The 21,006-nt window shown below is 47.1% G+C and overlaps 1 protein-coding gene across 1 annotated transcript in view; it reads left to right on the forward strand.

The window, feature by feature from the left end:
- Window positions 1-21,006, forward strand: part of GABRG3 (gamma-aminobutyric acid type A receptor subunit gamma3) — a 152,778-nt gene that overhangs the window by 108,933 nt on the left and 22,839 nt on the right. Inside the window, exon 3 of the mRNA XM_037053811.1 lies at window positions 4,649-4,786. Within this exon, the coding sequence (XP_036909706.1) occupies window positions 4,649-4,786 (138 nt within the window). The remainder of the gene's footprint in view (window positions 1-4,648; window positions 4,787-21,006) is intronic.

Here is a 21,006-nt window from a genome sequence, read left to right on the forward strand (position 1 = left end):
TCGGTGCAGCGGATGAGTCTCCTTATGCAAAATATGGCATTTTCCCCGCTCACTCAGTTTACTTCAGGTTCAGTAGTGATTTATGAACTCCGTCTTTTAGGATCTGAACCTTTTTGTTAAGTTTTTGCTAGGTATTTTGTGATAATTAAAGAATAAAGTTGTGCCCTGGCCGGGTGGCACAGTTAACTGGGCTGTTGTCCCACGCACCAAAGGTTTGATTCCTGGTCAGGGCACATACCTAGGTTGCAGGTTTGATCCTAGGTCAGGGTGCATATTGAAGGCAACAGATCAACATTTCTTTCTCTCTCTCTCTCTCTCTCACTTCTCCCCACTCTCAAATTAATAAATACATATCCTCAGTTGAGGATTAAAAATATTAATAATAAAATAAAATATAAAGTAAAGCTATATTAGTTTTTCACTGATTCCTTTGTGTCTTCCACATGCAAAGAAACATATATCTTTCTTCCTCATTTGTATGCCTGTAATTGTTTATGTATTTATTTTTCTAGAAGTATGTTGGCTAATGTACCCAATATAATAATAAATAATAGTGGAGGTAATGGGCATGGACGAGTTTGAAATTTTTTAAAGAAAATAAAGCCTCTAATGTTTTCCCATTAATTGAGTTACTGGCTTTTAGGAAAATACACACTATCTATATGAAAGACTCTTTAATTTCTAATTTATTGAATGTTTTTAACACAGATGTATTTCTGGACTTTATGAAATAGCTTTGCGGGCCTGCGAACCAGACGATCAAGGTTTGATTCCCAGTCAGGGCACATGCCTGGGTTGCAGGCCAGTTCCCGGCAGGGGACTCATGAGAAGCAACCATACATTGATGTTTCTCTTCCTCTCTCCTTCCCTTCCCCTCTAAAGATAAATAAGTAAAATATTTTTTAAAAGAAAAAAAAAAGAACTAGCTTTGCTTTCTATGGAGTGTGCATATAATGGGTTATATTCATGAACTTCCACTCTTTCATTTGTATAAATCTCACTGGATCATAATGTATTAAAATATTATGCTGATCGATTCTGCTAACTAAGAGCTTATGTGAGGTTTTGCATCAATATTTGTGAGAGATATTTACTTTTCCTGTGCCTTCGTTATTAGGTTGTACATCACTGCTATGCTTACCACATAAACATAATTAGGCAGCTTCACTTTGTTTTTTGTTGTCTAGACTTGTTTAAATAACACTGACAGTATCTGATTACCAAAGGTTTGGTAGAATTCCCTGTCTGTCCACTTGGCCTATTTTTCTTCCGTAGGACATAAATTGTTTTGAAAGAAAATTTGACACTATGAGAAAGAAAAATACCCTGCCTTAGAGAATTAGAACCTGCAGACTGAGATTTCTCACCGAGGAAAATGTTATCTGATTGTAAAATATTGTTGTTTGTTAAGTCTAATTATGCGAGAAAAACTATAACCTTCATGGTGAACTTGGCCAGCCACTGGAGTTATAAATAAATGTCTGTTCCACCAATCATTTCCATTTTACTTAATATATGAACTATTCCACATAAGAAGCTAAGTGTTCGGTTTTTACTTTTCTTACTTCACATGCCTAATGTCATTCTTAAAACACAAATGATGTTCATGGTTTCACTACAGGCAGATAAAACCAGTCAGATGAGAAATAAATGCAATTTTTCAGATTTGTTTTCCAAAAAACTGTGTGATTGTGGCTAAGACTGTGGTACTGTAGTAAATATACTCAAATGCATCATTTAAATATTAGGTTGGGTCTCACGACATGTGGGAAACAACTGATGATTAAAAGAGAAATATCTTGAAGGGGTCTGGTCAAGATGGTGGTGTGGGTAAATGCTGCTCTCGAATCGTCCCGCAGCCACATCAGAATCACAGCCAAACTACAGAACAACCATCACTGAGCACCGCCTGGAATCTCGCTGAACAGAAGTCCCACAACTAGGGATAGAAAGACAAAGACTGGCAGAAAGGGCGGGGACAGGCAACGGGCGGCTCCACACCCACGTGTGGTGGATAAAAATCGGGAGAGATATCTCGGCTGTGGGGGTCCTTTCCAAGGATGGGGGCAGGGGGTGTCCCAGCCCTATAGCAGGCCCCCCCACCCAGGGTTCCAGTGCTATGAAAAGAGGACCCCTAAGTTCTGGCTGAAAAACTAGCAGGATTGTGGCTGAGACAGAGGCTACCGGGGTCGCACGCAGTTCCTCTTAAAGGGCCAGCACATGGACTTACTCAGACTCACTAGTTCTGAGCTCAAGCGCTGGGGCAGCAGGGACATATCGGGAGGAACTGAGCTGCCTGGCACTGGATCAAGAGCTCTAGGGGCAGTTTTCTCCCGCACAGAAGTGCCGGCAGAGGCCACTGTCCCTTTTCTGAGCCCTCCCCCAACAGGGGGCCATATCTGAGACTCCATCAACCTGGCTGCCACTGTTTGCCCTGCCCTGGTGAGTCCCTGAGACCCTGCCCCAACTGGCCTGCGAACCCACCCAAGCTGTTTCCAGTGGCTTTTCCATACAAATGACCCATCTTGACTCATATTTTAGACTTTACTGAAATCTGTCAGTCTGGCCTCAGTGGGGCCCATACCTCTGGCTGGGTGGCCCCAGGCCCAGCATTAGTGACAACTGAACTTGATTCTCAGCTTGGTCTCTCCTGGGTACCTCCAAGCCCTGTACAAGCAGCAGCCACCTGCCGGAGACTTGTGGTCCATGCCATGCGGCTCCAGATAGAACACAGGTAGCAGCTGACTTGGCGTGCACCTCCCAGCAGGCCCCAGAGCCAGCACATCTGGTGGACAGCTTCCGGCCACAACAAAGCACACCTGGCCACCTCCACATGGGACGCACTCAGGGAATCAGCTCAGTGGGAACCAGAGCTCTGCTGAAGCAAGTCCAGCTGATTCCTCCACAGTGGTCGCAGCCAGTCCTCACAGCTGATTGGCCTGGTGGTAAATCCCTCCCACTGATGTGCCAATAGCAATCAAGGCTCAACTACAGCAGGAGGGCACACACAGCCCCACCTGGATGGGTGCACCTGGGGTGCCTAGCCTGGGTGAACAGGGAAGCTGTGCCCTTGGACCCCACAGGACACTTACTACATTAAGCCACTCTCCCGAGACAGGGAGTCATAGCAGCTCTACCTAATTCATAGAAACAAACTCAGGGAGACGGCCAAAACAAGGAGACAAAGAAACATGGCCCAGATGAAAGAGTAGAACAAAAGCCCAGAAACAGAACTAAACGAAATGGAGATAAGCAATCTACCAGATACAGAGTTCAAAACACTGGTTAGAAGGATGTTCAATGAACCTAGGGGAAGAGTAGATGAACTTAGAACTTCAACAGAGGTAGGAAATACACAAACTGAGACAGAACACATTTTAAAAAATAGCCATACATGAAGAATGCATTCACTGAAATGAAGAATACATTACAGGGTATCAACAGCCGACAGAATAGAGGATCAAATCAGAGATTTGGAAGATAAGAAAGCAGAAGATACCCAAGCACATCAGCCAAAAATAAATAAATACATAAAAAGAATCCAGAAAACAAAGACAGTACGAGGAGCCTCTGGGAAAATCAAGCATACCAGCATTCACATCAGAGGGTCCTGGAGGAGAAGAGAGAGAACAACATCGAGTAGTATTTGTTAATGTCACACATGCAGCCCTGGCCGCGTGGCTCAGTTGGTTGGAGCATCATCCTGTACACAAAAAGGTCTCAAGTTCGATCCCCAGTCAGGGCACGCGTGGGAGACAACCACTGATATTTCTTTCATACCGATCTCTCTCTCCCTCTACTTCCTCTCTCTAAACCTCGGGTGAGAATTAAAAATTAATAATAATAATATCACGCATGCGGACATACAGTTACTCACACTCACACACAGAAAACTGGCACAGAAGTAGAAAACCCTGGCCAAAGTAATTTCAGGATGACTAGCAAATTAAATATGAAAATAAAACCAGAAAATAATCATAGTCACATTTTGGAAATACTTATCTGGGCGTGTTTTCAGGAAGGATGACTTAAACACAAATGCAAAGGGCATCCTGCTTCCTGGGATAATAATTAACAATGTGGAAAATGGGCTCTGGAAAAGGCCAAGTTCACTGACCAGACCGGGAGACGAATGTCCAGGCAGGACCAACAGTCAGCTGACCTCTTGACTCACAGAGCGATGGCCTCATTACCTCCATCTTTCCTGAGCCAGGGCTGGTCCGATTCTGGGGAGGAGGGGAGGGGTGGCGACTGTAGGCCGGGAGGTCCGGTCACAACGTCTGTACCCTCTGGAGACCCTGGCTACAGCCTCCACCCTGCAGGTCACCTCAGCCCTGCTGCTCCAAGACGAAAGACAGCAGGGCAGCGGCCATCCTGGGCACTGTGAACACACAGATGCCGGCCGGCCCTGTGGCTGCAAACCCTTTGTGGATCCTGATGGTCTTCAGCGCCAATCCCTCAACCCACCCCCGACACTGGGTGGCCTGGCCCCGTTCACATTCGGAGTTTCTGTGTGTCCCAGGAAAACCAGGGGACCAAATAGGGCCTCAGGTTTTTAACTCCTGCTAAGCGATTAGCGTTATCATTTTGACTGTAATGTTGTGTGAACCTACATCTTGAAGTGTTGATATCCGTTCTGTGTTTTTAGATGGCTACCCCAAAGAAGAAATGATTTATAGATGGAGGAAAAACTCAGTTGAGACCGCAAACCAGAAATCCTGGCGGCTTTATCAGTTTGACTTCATGGGCCTCAGAAACACCACGGAAATCGTGACAACTTCGGCAGGTAGGAATAAACAGAGAAAAATGTAGCTCTCAATAAAAAAAAAAAAAAGCTGGCAATTTTCCCCTCGAGACCTAAGGCTGTATAGTCACAGCTTTCATGCAGAATTCCTTCATGGACATGTTCTAACTGCTTGTATTCAGGCAATCACAATCCCTAAGTGGTGTTTGGGACAAAGCAACCGATTCCAAAGTGAAAACATTTTTTAAGCCCTGGCCAGTTGGCTCAGGTAATTGGAGCATCGTCCTGCACTCCAGAAGGTTGCAGGTTCAATTCCCAGTCAGGGCACATGCCTGGGTTGCAGATTGGGTCCCATCTCGAGGTGTGCACAAGCTGCAAGTAGATGAATGAGGATACTTCAGCTCTTAAAACATTCGAATGGGTTTTTTTTGTTTGTTCGTTTTTTGTCTTGAGAGGGTTTTGCCTGTTTTTCAGCGTTAGCTTATTGCTAGGCCCCACTGCTTTGCCATTAGTTTTCTTCCTGCAGGATTTGGGGTGCAGATGGAATGATACTCAGTTTTTCTACTGATCTTGTTGTATGTCTATATGAATAATATATAAGCACTTAAAGTGCTAGAATAATGTGTTTTATTGGGGACTAGATTAAGATGTGAATTTTGCTAATTAATGCTAACTACATTTAAAGGGCAGCCTGAATTCCAGATAGATTACATTAAGAAAGGTCTGGAAAGTGAGCTGATGCACTAGTAAAAGCAAAACCTGCCCCTAAATGTCACCGCGGCAAAGGTGAGCAGCGGCATCCGAGTGTAACAATTGAATATGGATCAGGTTAAAGGACTCGAAGACTATAACTTACTTCAATGCATTGTGGCAATAACAGAAATCGAAATGTTTCCAGGCGGTTTTTTCCAACTATGAGTCACCTCCATTAATTTAATTCTGCTCCCTGGGAGGTTGAAATGAAGCGGTAGGCTTCTGGGGTATATGGCAGCCACCAAACGGGAGGGGGGTTAGGGGGGCGTTGTTCTATCATTTAGATACCAAATGTCCAAGCTGCTTTTCCTTCCTGCTGTTCTTGGTGAAGTCATGAAAAACAAGAGGAAATGCAAAGTTTTTGAAACTGTGAGGGATCACTACCCAGGGAGGTGCGGAGTCCAGCAATTGTTGTGCTAGGAGTGATGGGGGGTGAAAGAGTCTGAAGACCCCTCACTGGTCCTGGCCGGTGTGGCTCAGTTGGTTGGAGTGTTGTTGTCCTGCAACTGGAAGGCTGTGGGCGCGATTCCCACTCAAAGCGCAGGCCTGGGTTGTAGGTTTGATCCCCCAGCAGGATGGCTACAGGAGGCAACCTCTCTCCCTCCATCTTTCTAAAGGCAATGAAAAAATGTCCGTGCATAAGGAAAAAAAACCCTCACTGGTATCAGGGAGCTTTCGGTCTCCCTGGAAAACTGTGGTAGACCGTAGAGATTAATGCACTGAGAGATTGTACATCAGCGTAACAAATAGACGTCATTTCACGCTCGACTTTACACAAGACAGGAGCAACGTTTAGGGCCCTTCCTTGGGAACGGGAAGGAACTGTTCCCCAGAAGTTCTTTTTCTGACTCATGGCAAAGACGGTCCCTCTGTGAACCCAGCCAGGGTGTTGGCGTGGACAGAAGGGCCCCCCTTCATCTGCGCCTCTTATCTCACTTTGCCTGTTTATACTTGAGACTTCACGTTGCGTCACAAATCGCTATGCCTTCTTTAGAAAATAAGCCAACAGCACGTTCTCAAGAAATAACTACGTTAAAAAACCACATCCACTTGCCTCCAACTAATCGGATGCAAATTAGGGGGGAGGTGCCAACAAAGGATTTTCACGCTCTGCTTCCCAAACTCCCATGATTCCATGGTGCTCACACCCCCTCCCAGGCCTGCCGCAGCCTAGGTGCCCTCTGTCCTGGGTCCCCAGTGGAAATGACCTTGAGCGGTCATTAGGATCACGCCTTTGTCCCCTCCTTCTGTCTCTTACACGAAACCCAGCCTTTCCCCCACTCCACATCATTAACGGGCCAGACATCACTCTGGGCATTCCATTTGTGTCTAATAATATTTTCTAGGTTTAGGAGACATATGGAGTATTGAAGTGTCATAGTTGAAGACAAAAATGCAGAAAAGCCCTTCCCCAAATCAGCACACTACTCAGGAGTGAAGCCTGTTTCCTGGACAAATACTGACGATCGGCATGGTCCTCTCCCGTGTATTCAGAAACAGAGAAACAAGAATTGCATCTGCCACAGAGAAGTCTGCAGTTTTAGTTCTCATTTCAGTTTTTATCATGGAGAATAATCAGTTCCTTCAACGGAGGTGATTCATTCTTTCCCCATACTGTGGCCCAGAAAAAAATTACAAGGGATCTGAATTCACACAAGTTTTGAATAATTCTACTTGAAAGGAGAGTGTTCTTTGGATGATTAAAAAAAAAACAGGAGTGTTCTTTGGATGATTAAAAAAAAAACAGACTCCTGTGCTCATTAATTAGTAGCCTTTGCATGCACCAGTGGGCCTGAATCACCACATCGCGCAAAGGAATCAACGTGAAAACTTGAAAACAAATGTAACTCTCTTCAGCATTTCTTTATCTGCTGATCACATTCTCATGCTGTGATGTCTCCAAGACTGGACACAAAAATGACAACAACAACAAAACCTTTTTCCTGTGAGAGTTTATTTACTGATAAAAAATAATTGGTTTTTATACTCTTAAGATCAAAATCATTCTGGAGGGTTTCATGCTGTCCAGTACGCTTCCTCATCCCGTTCTCAGCTTGACGTCATCTGTGGACAATCTCCAGAATGGCCACACAAACATTATTTCAGTTGGCAGAGGTCTGAGCTGACAGCTTCTTGCTGAGGGGATTCCAGGGATCCTGTTCTTCTTCGTGTAGCGACTCAAGGTTAATGGGACTTGTTGGCCAGACCTGGCAGATCAGAGACCCTGAAGCAGTACCGCACCATGTCTGCTTTGCCCGTCCTTGAACTTCTCACAGGCCTTTTTAGTTAAACAGAGCATGTCTCCGGTAGCCATTCATTCATCCATTTCTCCAAAGCCCAGTCTGCAGGGAGAAAACGTAAGCCTCTGGTCACAATTCAGGCGTCCAGAAAGGCATAGAGAAGCTGATGAGGGAGTGCATTTCTGGTGGCTACCTGCGCGCCTTTGCTGTCCCTCAGGCAGGGGTGTGGGGTCATGGGTGCAGGGGCGAGGCTGCGGGACCCACAGAGAGGAGAAGTCCACCTCTGCCGCTCACCGTGACAAGGAAACACTTGTCAGCTACAGCTCAGCCTTGAGTTACCCGAGTCCCTGATCTTGTTGAAGTGATTAGCCCCAAATGTATTGGCCAAAAAACAAAATGATGAACTCCCTTCAAAGGATAATAAAAATTTTCATGCAATTTTCCATGCAAGTGTGTGCTATCGCCAAATGAACAAAACTCAAAAGAAAAATCGTAACAGGTAGACAGATTGACACATTGGAGTTACCCAAGACTGGCTTTAGTACAGAAATACCTAACATTTTTGAGCAAACAGAAAAAAAGAGAAAATATAAATACAAATATGAGTAGTTTCACCAGAGAACAGGAATTTATAAAGAGAGAAACAATAAAATGAAAAATTTTAACAATTCCAGAATTTTAATTATAAACACCAAAGATAAATATAATAAGAAAGTATTAAAAGGAGAGATAGGACCAGTTAACTATAACCCAGAACAATAGAAAATATCAAAACTGAAGAAAATCATTGACTGGTGTAGCTCAGTGTATTGAGCACAGGCCTGCAAACCAAAGAGTCACTGGTTCGATTCCCAGTCAGGGCACATGCCTGGGTTGTGGGCCAGGTCCCCAGTAGGGGAAACATGAGAGCAACCACACATTGATGTTTCTCTCCCTCTCCTTCTCCCTCTCTTCCCCTCTCTCTAAAAATAAATCAATAAAATCCTTTTAAAAAACAGATACTATCCAAAAAAAAAACTGAAGAAAAATTGAGAAAAATGTGATGAGGTTGAGAGCCATAAATATGTGGGATATGATATACAGTTCTTACTAAGTGTAACTGGTAAAGAAAATATTAAGAATTGAGTGTAAATGGAATCCTACAAGTATAGGCCAGAGAGAATGAGTTAGAAGCAATATCTGAAAAAGAACAGCTTAGAATTATCCCAGAGAGATGAAAGCACAAACCACACACACAAAGACGCGTGTAAACCCTGAAGTGTGATTGAAGTACTACAGACCAAAGGCAGGAAGTGTGTCTCTAAGCAGCTGGAGAAAAAAAGGGCACATCACCTTCTCAGGAGCAAAACGAACACCAGCGTTTGACTTCTCACCAGAAATCATGGTGACCAAAAGACAGTGGAATCCCAAGTGTGAAAAGAAGCAAAATTCTATATCCAGCAAAATAGCCCATAACAATAAGGGTGAAATGATGACGTTTCCAGGCTAAGCAGAGAGAGAGGGAGAATAAGAATTGCTTCATTTTGTGATCTCTGCAGCACACTGCTCTCTCTCTCCTTCATAAAGCCAAAGGCCTAACTCCATGGCATCCCTACTCGTAATAATGTCCATGGGAACCCGAGTCCCGTTGTCTAAAACCACGTGGGCAGCACTCTCTATCCTGGCTGTGAGAGTATCTGCAGCGAGCTTTGTGAAGCGGGATGAAGGATGGAAAACCCACTCCGCAGTGGGCGTGCTTTCCGCGAGCTCAAGGCGCTCAGAGCCTGCTTCCCAGTCAGGAGGCGGGGCCGAGTCGGCTGCCCCGGAGGCCCCTCCCCGGCACCTGTTTAGGACGGAGCCTCAGGTCCTTCCGGTGAGAGAGTCAAGGTGTCATTCTCAAAGGAACCGTGAGAAAGAGTCACTCGTCCATAGCTAAGGCAAAAAGCCACACAGCTGGGTGTGAATATATGATATTTTTGCCATTCGGTCAATATTGAAGCCCTGGCTGGGTGGCTCAGTTGGTTGGAGCATCGCCCACATACCAAAAGGTCACAGGTTCAATCCCTGGGCAGGGCAGGAACAGGAGGCAACTGATCAATGAATGTCTGTCTCTCTCTCTCTCTCTCCCTGTCTCTCTCCCTGTCTCTCTGTCTCTCTGTCTCTCTCCTCCAGTGAGGATTTAAAAAAACAAAAAAAGATTTAGGTTCAGCAGCTCCTGTGAGTAATTCTCCAAAGTCCAAAAACAATATTCTGTACATGAAGTTTTATATATTGTCAGTATTCATGCTCCAGCTGAAATTTTAAAAATATCTTCTGGAGCAGAGGGAGCAAGGCAGAATCAGACCACCCGCCCCTGACCTTGGCCACTTCTGTGACCTGTGTGCTCCCACCTCCTAGAAACGCCCAGGACGCTGCGGTCTCTTTATGTGGCTCTCGTGGGCGTAAGTGACCTAATGTACGCCAGTGCCCAATTGCCATCTATACATGTCACTAGCATCTGTTATTAATGCCTTCACGTACTTCCTGAGAGAGGGAATTGTGAGATTTACCTATTGGCTGTATTTATTAAATACTGCATTAAATCAGCTGGTAGCGTTGGGTTCAGTGAGACGTGTTTCACGTCAGTGACATGTGTATCTTGAACACAGGTAGAAACGCCAGTTTAAATCTGTCCCGGTACCAGGAACTCTAAAGGTGGTCTCTTCCCAGCTTTCCTTGTATTTGTCCAAGTGCTACCTGGGTCATAAATCAGTCTGGGTTTGAGAGTCAGAATTTAAAATGTAGCTGCAGCATCTGTGTTCACAAGAGCGAGCGAAAAATCTTTCAAGCCCACTGTGAGTCATCTTCCTCATCCAATTCAGAGGGGAAGCGTGGAAAAAACACGGCTGGGTTGAATGAACGGCTCACCCACTGAGAAAATTGAAATTCTGTGATACAAATCATATCCGACTGTGCCTGGTCTTTGAAAACCAGATTTTGTTCATTATTCCTTAAAGGCAAAATCTTCTTTCCGTGGGACCGGAACAAATCATAACAGTGCAGGCTGATGGTGGTATTCGTACATGTACTTTTGGGGGGGGGATGGGGGCGCGTTTACTGGCCTCCCGTCTTGCACTTTGAGGAAAGTAAGACGTGCAAATATCTTTGTTACTGAGGGGGACTGAGTCTCAGGAAGGTGGCGGGCTGGCCCACAGCAAGTCACCATTTGTGCTGCCTGCTGCTGATGCCAGACCTTCACGTGAGGCCTTCAACTCTTCCAGACCATCGCGGCTGCAGACCGTGCACGTCACTTCCTGTGGCTAACTCTCGGTTCGCAGGACGTTCTCTCCTCCAGTGTTGGATGAGGCTTCATTCTTTGCTCTCTTCCCCAGCATGGATGATAAGATATATCATTTATTTTCTACTACGGATTCTTGTTAACTGCTTTCAACCATTTGATCAGAAGAAAAGTCTTTAATCTGTGTATATCAATCTAAGGGAGTATGATCACTTAAAATTATCTATAAAATAATTATGTTCTCATTGAAGTTTAGAACTCTGGCAAGGTATGTACTAATAACTCCTTTGTTTAAAATGTCAGCAAATGCCCTGGCTGGTGTGGCTCAGTTGGTTGGAGCATTGTCCTTTAACGGACAGGTTACGGGTTTGATCCCCTGTTGGGGTACATACTGATCAGTGTTTCTCTCTCTCCCTTCCTCTCTCTAAAATCAGCAAACATAGCCGCAGGTAAGGGTTTCTCTAAAATGCCAGCTAATATTTACTGTTTATTTCCTTCACTACAACCCTTTAAGGCAGCTGTGTTATTATCCCCATCTGACAGATGGCAAACCTGAGTCGTAAAAGTATCCTCATTCATGAAAACAGGTGGCAAGCCATCCTAGGAGAGCCTCGGGGTAGCCGCCAAGTGCCCCCACTGAGAACATCACCCCAGAAACTGTTCATAGAGTCTTGCTTTGGCAGATGTCTCCCAACTCCCCAGCCCAGGGCTGAAGGCACCAGGAGGACGTGTGTCCCCAGGTACCGCCCAGCAAGCTCCGCACAGCACTTGCCTCCTCGCCCCTCCCACACCTGCCTTCTCAAGCACAGACGTCTTTCAGCCTGGGCTCCATTTGTAAGAAATCTCTCACAGACTAGGCTCAGTGGCATGGCGTGCCGACCTGGCCCCGAGGTAGCACTGAACACAGTGCATCCTGTTGTTACTGAAATCAGAGAGGAAGCAGGGGACTCAGGGGCACACAGCCTGCGGAGCCGCCTGCCTGGGTTTGCACCCCGGGCCCATCCTTACAACTGCACCGTCCTGGGCAGCCATGTGTTGGAGACTCGGTCTTCTCACCTGGAAAATGGGGCGAGCAGTGCAGCTCACAGGTAAGGTTCCAGAGACCATGGAATGAACTAAGAGCAGCCTGCGGTCTTGTCCCAGCCTTAGGTTTCTGTGTTTCCCAGCAGACTCACCTCCTCGGGTCCCAGGGAAACTAGCCAAGTCGTTAGCTCAAAGGAAGTACTCGGTAGATGCGTGAATGTTTGGAAGAGGAAAGTGTTCACCCGTTTAGCTGAGGAATGCAAAAGATAAAGCTCCGGCTTCGCAGACATTTCGCCGTCCCCTGAGAAATATTGCTCGGGAGACATGACGGTGATACGGCAGAGAGAAAATGTGTTTTGAAATTTTGGTAGAGGCCTCACGCTTGTTTATAGTTTCATGGTTGAAAATGTAATCAACAAGGAACCGTTTCATCGACTGAACTTGACAAGATCGCACGTACTTGGGGGTGTGGAGGCAAACATGTGGGCCGGGCACTCGTGAAAGTGACAAAGCACATTTGTGTAGTTAGTTCTCTGATCTGCGTGTCCGTGGCCCGCACAAGCACGCAGTTGCCCCAGTTCCTTTCGTTCTCCATGAAAACCCAGAATGCTGTGGGCAGGACTCCTGCGTAGCAAGCCCACCGCGCTGAAGGCCTGAGACCTCTCTGAGGCAGGGTGCCTAGTGGGGAATCAGTTTCTTTTCTTTTCTCTTTTTAAAGATTCTATTTATTTATCTTTAGAAGGGAAGGAAAGGACAGAAGGAAAGAAATATCAATGTGTGGTTGCCTCTCATGTGTCCCCTGCTGGGAACTGGCCTGCAACCCAGGCATGTGCACTGACTGGGAATTGAACCGGCAACACTGCTTCACAGGCCTGTGCTCAATCCACTGAGCTACACCAGCCAGGGCGGGAATTAATTTCTTAATGCGGAGTCCCCGGTGGTCAGGAGCTCACATTGTTACTGTCCATCCCAAAGATAATGCATCCAGCTCAGCTGCAGATTTTGGTCTGATTTCCATTTTCTGGGTGCGGGGGCAACTTCCGTAAGTCCCCTCGAGTGCCACAGATGAGAATGAATGTGACAGAGATATAACGTGATCTGCTTAGGGAGGAGAAGTGAGCCAGTGGTGGCCAGTTTCTCAGGGGAGACAAAGGCCAGCAGTAGCCAGTTTCTCCAAAGAGAAAAAGGCCCCGAGCGCCCTCCTACATAGCCTTCTATTGGGTTGTAATACACAGGAATACAGGGCAGCAAGGATCAAACCGTAGATAACATTTCAAAGAAATCTGAGGGCTTCAGAGTCTGAGTCAGTGTCTGTCAGGAAGAGAGTCGCAGAAACTTTGGAAGACATACTCATTTCCTCTCGGACTCTTATCATATGAATGAAAGCACTCTTAGCAGAGCAGATTTCACAGGTTTATCGGCAAGTCTTTGTGATGCCAGATTTTTCCCCAGGACACACTCTAGCAAGGCAAGGAGCTGTACCTCTCCCCATCAGGTATTCAGGCTTAAGGGGATTAGAGCCAGGAAGCGCTTCTCCCAGGAGAAGAACATGGGGACTTTCAAAGCAGGGGGGGGGGGCCATTGCTCTTTCTTTGTTGCACCCCCTGAGTCCTTCCATGAAGGCCTCCCAAGTGATCGAGTCTGGCTTCGGTTGCCCCCCACTGTTAGGGGTCTTACCCGTCATTGACTTCCGACCAAGCTTTGGAGGCAGGGAGAGGAACTGAGGCGGCTCATATTCCAGAGGTCGTCCCTCGCCCTTAGCCACAAGGGATCAGATACGATTCCTAAAACCAGGCAGAACTGTCTTCACATCCGGCTTCATCACCAAGGAATCTGGGGACATGCAGGCCTATTTCCCAAGATCATTGATGAAACATTTGCCCGCCAGGGTCGATCTTTCCACATGGGGTCGCGATGTCGTAAGCACAGCACGCCATCCGGTAGAGCGCCTGTGCAGCATGTCCTCTCTGCCCGGGGACACTCTTCTCATTGGTTCAGCTTCTGCTGGTTGTTGTGACGATCCCCGGACAGGAGGCTTTTTCCCTGAACATTTCTCCCCTTTTCCACTCTGCTCTCGGTGAGTGACTTGTGGGGGCGGCTCCTCACCTATTCCCTACCACCCCTGCCTGTGGTCCCTTCCTGTTGCTCCTGCCCCTTCCCTGCACCTGTCTCTTTGTGTCCACTGAAGAGGTCAGAGGTCAGAGTCATGCCCTTTCACACTCCTTCACCATCCTTCTGCCTTTGCTTTGCTCTAGAGCAAGAGACTTAGCTGAGCAGGGCACTTCGGTTACAACAGGTCCCTGGCGCTGCGCTTCTCACTCCTTCTTCCCTGGGCTCTGCTGCCCAGATGCCCCTGCTGGGCTAGATGGACAAACCACGTGTGAGCCCAGCCCCCTCTGCTCCCGTGACACATTGGCGCAGCCCTCACTGCGGCTCAGACCGTTCACTCACCCACAACCCTGGCTCACTCTTCTCAGAGTGCACACAACTGTTATTCTTACCCTTCCTGGGAAAGTAAAGATTGTAATTAAGAAGCCACACAGATGCCCTGGCCGGTGGCTCAGTTGGCTGCAGCATCATCCCATCCACCAAAAGGCTGCTAGTTCCATCCCCTGTCAGGACACATGCCTAGGTTTCAGGTTCGATCCCGGGTCAGGGTGCATCGGGCAGGCAATCAATTGATGTTCCTCACTCACATTGATGTTTCTCTCTGTCTCTTCCTTCCTCTCTCTCCAAAAATTAATAAACTTAACTTCAGATGAGGATCAAAAAACAACAAGAAGAAACTACACCATCTCAGGATATTGGGAAATTGCTCTCTTACTCCATGTTCTTATTTCAAACACATGGGCAATGCTGGCAATTCACACGCCCCTAAATTTCCTTCTCTGTCACCCCTCCTCGCCTTTGTCACCATTATTCCCTGTGTAATTTTGTTTATTAAAACTTTGCCATCAAAACGTCTCACAGTAATTTATCGATCCCTTTTACCAAATGCCTTTGTTTTGTTGATAAATAAAGCCCCAGAGGTTGGGATGTTCCCGAGCGCTGCACTTGGTGACTCATCGTTTTGCCAGGATTCATTATGCTGAACTTGGAACCAAGTCTCCATTAAAAAGAGGCCGGCAGGCCCACAGTTTTAATGAGGCCTTAAAGGTGCGGACTCGCCTGAGAATTTGTCATCCCTCCCCAAATGTGTCTGAAGTAACAGGACAGGGAGCATTCTCAGAGATTTTTATTTCTTTCTTAATAAAACCAAAGATAAAAAAGTTACTTTAGAAAAAATGCTCTGGTCTTGGTTTAAGTCTCACTTCAAAAGGATCCTTCAAAAGGATTAGCTTCCGCCAAGATCAAGAGGCAGCTAAGCCCACGGCCCAAGGTGACTGCCGCCCACCGGCCTCCGCTGGTGCTGGGGCGCGCTGGTGGGCTGAAGGTAAGTCTGGCGTAGACAAACCTACTGTAGTCAGATGTCCCTGCCCAGTCCCTTCCCAGCACAGGGTTGCTTTCTTTTTTCTTAATAATAAGATGTATTGCGTTGCAATGCTTAATTTTTATTAAATTTATTGAGGTGGCATTGGTTAATAGGATCTGTATGTTTCAATTGTATATGTTTTTTAAAACGCTTTCTAAAATCTTTTTTGAGAGAGAGAGAGATGCAGAGAGAGGAAGAGGAATAGCAATGTGTGGTTGCCTCTTGAGCGCCCCCTACCGGGGCAACCTGGCCCACAACCCAGGCGTGTGCCCTGACTGGGAATTGACCCGGCCACCCTTTGATTCACGGGCCAGCACTCAGCCCACTGAGCCGCACCAGCCAGGGCGGTAGTCTTGACACCGACAGATGCGGGATGTCCACGCCCTCCCTGTGATGTCAGGTCAGGTCGGGTCACACCTGAGTGTCAGGCTGCTCAGACACACTGTCCTTGTAAGATCTCCTCTCACGGATCACTGCTCAGGGCTTACACTGTGACTTCTTCATTGCTAGATTCTATACATTTCCAGCGATCTTCCAGTTGGCACTTCCCAGAGTCCTTTTGTATTAGTTCTACACTGAAGTGAGTACGATGATCACCAAGCTTCCTGGTGACATTCCCTTCCTCCGAGAGTTCCTACTGTGAGCCAGTACACAACTGGGCGGATTTTATTTTTAAGGCACTTTTTTTCATGAAGGACCAGGAGTGCCATATTCCTTGACTGCTTTTGCGTTTGGTGATGTCTGGCCACGCCTTTATTCTTTACTGTGTCTTGGCTGAGTCGCAGCATCTTCTTGTCAGAACTTGTGGATGTTGCTCTATTGCCTTCCAGCCTCAACTGTTCATTTTGGGGCAATCCAAGCCCCATCCCGCACTTCGCACTTTTCATGGGAACCACTGTGAATTTCCACTACTCTCCTCCCACGGCTCGCTGACAGGCTCACGTGACCAGCACCACCTCTGTGAGACGTCGCTGGGCTTAGGCTAGGCTTTGATTATAATTTAGGAAAATGATGTCTGCCCTTAGGGCTTCTTATCAAACAGACCCGACCGGTCACAATGACACTGCTCACAGTCCTTCTACCATTCCAGGGTCACTGACCTCGGGTGGCCTGAGATGCACATTCCCACACTTATAACTACCCATGATGACAATTCTTAGAATTTCCAGGATGTAACTCGACACAGAGATGTAAGACTAATTCTAGGATATTGAAAACCCTATTTGATGAAGTGGTTGCTTGTTCCTATTCCAAGCACTGATTGATCTTTGATAGAAAATTCCCCAAAGTGAGTCTCAGGAACAAGATACAGCCCATGGTTAGCTTTCCAATGTGCACTTTTTCATTAAAAATCATTCATTACTGAAACAGTAGCTTCAAATCTCAAGACAAATTAGGCACGATAAACAGCCCAGTTGTTGGTGAGAAGCACAATCAGGTTTTTTAAAAGTTCACCTGCAATCTGAGGATCAGCCTTACATTCGTTTTCCAAAACCAACTCCCTTTTGGTGAACAGCTATTGTTTTTATGGAAATGTTTATTTTCACGTAAGAAGCAGTCAATCTCCTGGGAGTATGTGATAAGCAGTAAGCATTGGCCTCAATTAAGGTGGCCACCCTATTCAAGAACTGAGAGACACATTGTGAGTTTCCTCCATCCTCATTCTGAGAAACAGCAAAGGTGACAGCTGGCACCCACGAGATCGGCATCCTTTAGAAATATGGATGCCAGCTTCCTTCTGCTAGGCCCTGTCCCGAGGGCTGTACATTTAGTCATTTATAAAATCCTACTTCACAGATGAAGAAAATGGAGCATAAAGAGACGAGTCACCTTAGCCAAATCCAGGCAGAACCGCATGCTATGCTGCTTCTCCACAAAGCAAGACTCAGTGATGGAATCGTAGATGCCCCAGAAATTCCTATATGTACAGAGAACTATTTCACTGAGTCTACAAAGCACATCAGGAAGTTGGCAGGTGCTGAGAATGTGACCAAAAGAAAAGAAAAGAAAAGAAAAGTGAGGCCCTGGCTGCTGTGGCTCAGTGGACTGAGCACTGGTCTGTGAACCACAGGGTCACTGGTTCGATTCCCAGTCAAGGCACATTTCTGGCTTGTGGGTCAGGCCCCCAGTAGGGGGCGTGCGAGAGGCAACCACACATTGATGTTTCCCTCCCTCTCTTTCTCCCTCCTCCCCCTCTCTCTAAAAATAAATAAAATCTAAAAAAAAATTTGGAATAAAAGAATAAAAAAAGAATGAGGAAGGCAGGGGAGGACCGGAGGCCACAGTGTTATTGCTCCCACCCCCCACCCACCTGGCCGCAGTCTAAAGCAGCAAGTCGATTCTCATTCACTCACTGGCTGAGGGTTTAGCCACCATCTGCAGGGGGTGGCCTCTCTTGCACGTAGTCATCAGGAATGAAATAGTAAAGAAAGCCAGGCCGCTCTGGCGAGTTTACAGTCAGTAGGGATGAAGGATGTTGATTAAAAATGTCACAGAGAGGTAGGTAGGAAAAGATGACTGCAATTTGTGGAGGACACACGGGCACAGTCCTCCATAAGCAGCCACCAACAGGCAGCCTCGGACCCGAGACCTGGGGCACCGGGAGGTACTGGCCAGGCACAGGGCCGTGCCGGCCGCCGTGGGAAAGACAGCCCTGGGCAGCGCGGGCCGTTGGTGTGTCTCTGCCGCTGAAAGGCCCAGGCCGGGGAGGCCCAGGTCAGAGGAACTGGGAGAAGCAAGCGCATTTCCCTCTGCACAGGAAGAGTGGGGACACGCCAGCTACGCAGGAGAGCAGCAGCGTGGCGCTGAATGCAGGGAATGTGTCAGACAAGTGATGGGAGGGGACGGCGGGACAGAGGTCAGCAAGGAGGGAAGACCCTCCCCCACCCCCCATGGGGGCGCTGGGAAAATGGAGGGGCATTTGGAGCCGCCTCACAGAAGCTGGTGACTCTGTGCCAGGTTTGTCCCCTTCTCTCCTCAGACAGCGCCCTTCCCTCTGGGCCTTGCGCAGCCACTCCCAGGAACTGAGGCACCAGCCGCAGCTGTCCCCTCCAGGAGGTGGGACGGGGGAGGCAAGGAGCAGGTCTGGAGACACCGGCCCTCGGCAAATGCAGACAAAATGAAGGAGCCCCTCAAATTCCCCCTCCTTTTCTGGGGGCATCTTCTCTGTCAAGTCCCATCTGTCCATCTGAAATCCTAAAAATGTGCCCAGTCTACTTCTCCAGGGTCTCATTTATTTTTATTGCAAGGGGCAACACTTGTTACAAGAACTTAAGGTAGTGGAGTGTGAAATCTACAGCACTCGGTACTACGGTATCACCAAGTGTCTATTACTTTTCGTAATATTCAGTCATTGTCCGTATTTGCTATAAAAAATCAACCCAAGAGCTCCGGCCGGTGGCTCAGTTGGTTGGAGCATCGCCCCATACACCAAGAGGTCACAGGTTCAATTCCCAGTCAGGACACATGCCTGGGTTTGGGGTTGGGTCCCTGGTGAGGCTCGTGTGAGAGGTTACAGAGGGTTGTTTCTCTGCCACATCAATATTTCTTACCGCCCCCTCCCCTCTCTCTAAAATCAATAACCATGTCCTCAAGTGAGGATTTTTTAAATTAACCCCAAAATCTTATAGTAAGGGGGAATAAAAAGGTAAATGATGACCTTAGATATAGCCTGGGGGTGCTGTCTGACCCAAATGAGAACCAATGTGCACCTCTAAATGTCAGGAGGGGTGGCACGTCTGCCCCTAAAGAACGCAGCTGTCAGCTGCAATGACATGGCAGACTCAGGTTCTCTTTCCCAAGGGAGCCCACCGTGTCCCTGAGACACCTCAAAGCTGTTCTCCACCCTCCTCACAGACGCAATGAGCCTCTCCCCACAGAGGCGGCTTCTCCGGGGGCTGTCTCAGTCAGGCTCCTCCCTGGCAGCTGGGCTCCGACGCGGAGCTGGAAGGGAGCCGTCAGCCGTGGGAAACCCTGAGGACCTCGGGGCGCAGGATTCAAAGAGATTTTATACAGAGTAAAATACACTCGTGAAATAGCCCAGTTCAGCTCTCTCCCCATCTGCGTTCTGCACCAGGTTCTGTCCCGAGGGGCAGGGAGAGGGCAGCTTCTCCAGCTGGGAATGAGAAACGAGGCAGTTTCGCTGTAGTTGTGGGTGTGATGTACAGTCACAGAGCCTCCTAGAAGTCGTAGGACAGAGTGGATACTGAGCAAACAGTACCGTCTAGAAGCTGACCCTTGCTTCATCCCCCACAAACTGAAGCATTCTAAGGCTTTTGCTATAAACAACCTTGACCCATAGGTGCCCAGTGACAAGGTGAGGCAGTGCTGGCTCGGGGTGCAATCGCTGGCAACAGTAAAGGAAGGGCACTCGAGGCAGTGAGAGCACACAACTTGCATTTGATAAAAATCAGATGGTCCCAGTAAATGAAGCTAATCAAATCTGGCACAAAGTCTGAGTCAGAATCACTGATATTTTTTACTAAGTGAATTGTCACTCAACGGTTACATTCAATACCATTTTCATTTACTTACAAATACTTTCAGCCCTGGCCAGGTGGCTCAGTTGGTTGGAGCATTGACCCGAACACCAAAAAGTCATGGGTTCAATTCCCAGTCAGGGAACGTAAGCAGGTTGCACTTCTATCCCATTGGGGCGGTTATGGGAGACAACTGTTCATGTTACTCATATCAATGTCTCTCACACTGTCTCTCTCACACTCTCTCTCTCTCAAATAATTTTTTAAAAAAATATATCCACCCTGGCTGGTGTGGTTCAGTGGACCTCTGAGCATTGACCTGCAGATCAAAGGGTCACCAGTTCAATTCCCAGTCTTGGTGCATGGCTGGGTTTCAGGCCAGGTCCCCAGTAGGGGGCGCACAAGAGGCAACCACACACTGATGTTTCCCTCCTCTTTCTCCCTCCTACCCCTCTCTAAAAATAAATGAATAAAAATTTTAAAAAATATTAAAGGAGCAGGGAGCTCACCAGCATGTTGCTTTTTGGGCCCCTACATCCCTAGCCTTATTTCCAAAATTTTTCATATCTGTTTTATGCACAATTTTCAGGGTTTTTAGTTGCATTGAGTGGGGAGAGTAGGAAAAAGTTCATCAACTGCATCCCCAGAAGCAGAAGCCTCCCATCACAACTGGCTTTTATTTTTTTTAATATTTTATTTATTTATCTTTAGAGGAGAAGGGAAGGAGAGAAGAGAAACATCAGTGTATGGTTGCTTCTTGTGCATCCCCTGCTGGGAACTGGCCCCTGCCGGGAACTGGCCTACAACCCAGGCATGTGCCCTGACTGGGAATCGAACCGCGATCATCTGGTTCACAGGCCCGCGCTCAATCCACTGAGCTACACCAGCCAGGGCCACAACTGGCTTTTAAAATGTGATATTTCGTTCAAAATATTTGGAAATTTTCTAGAGGTCTTTTTGTGGTTGATCTTTAATTCCATTGTGATATTAGAACATAGTTTTTTTGACTTGAATTCCTTTAAACATATTAAGACTTGACT

The sequence above is a fragment of the Sturnira hondurensis genome, unplaced genomic scaffold (genome assembly GCF_014824575.4).
Source record: "Sturnira hondurensis isolate 20B ecotype Veracruz unplaced genomic scaffold, ASM1482457v3 Scaffold0007865, whole genome shotgun sequence".
In the NCBI taxonomy this organism is placed as follows: domain Eukaryota; kingdom Metazoa; phylum Chordata; class Mammalia; order Chiroptera; family Phyllostomidae; genus Sturnira; species Sturnira hondurensis.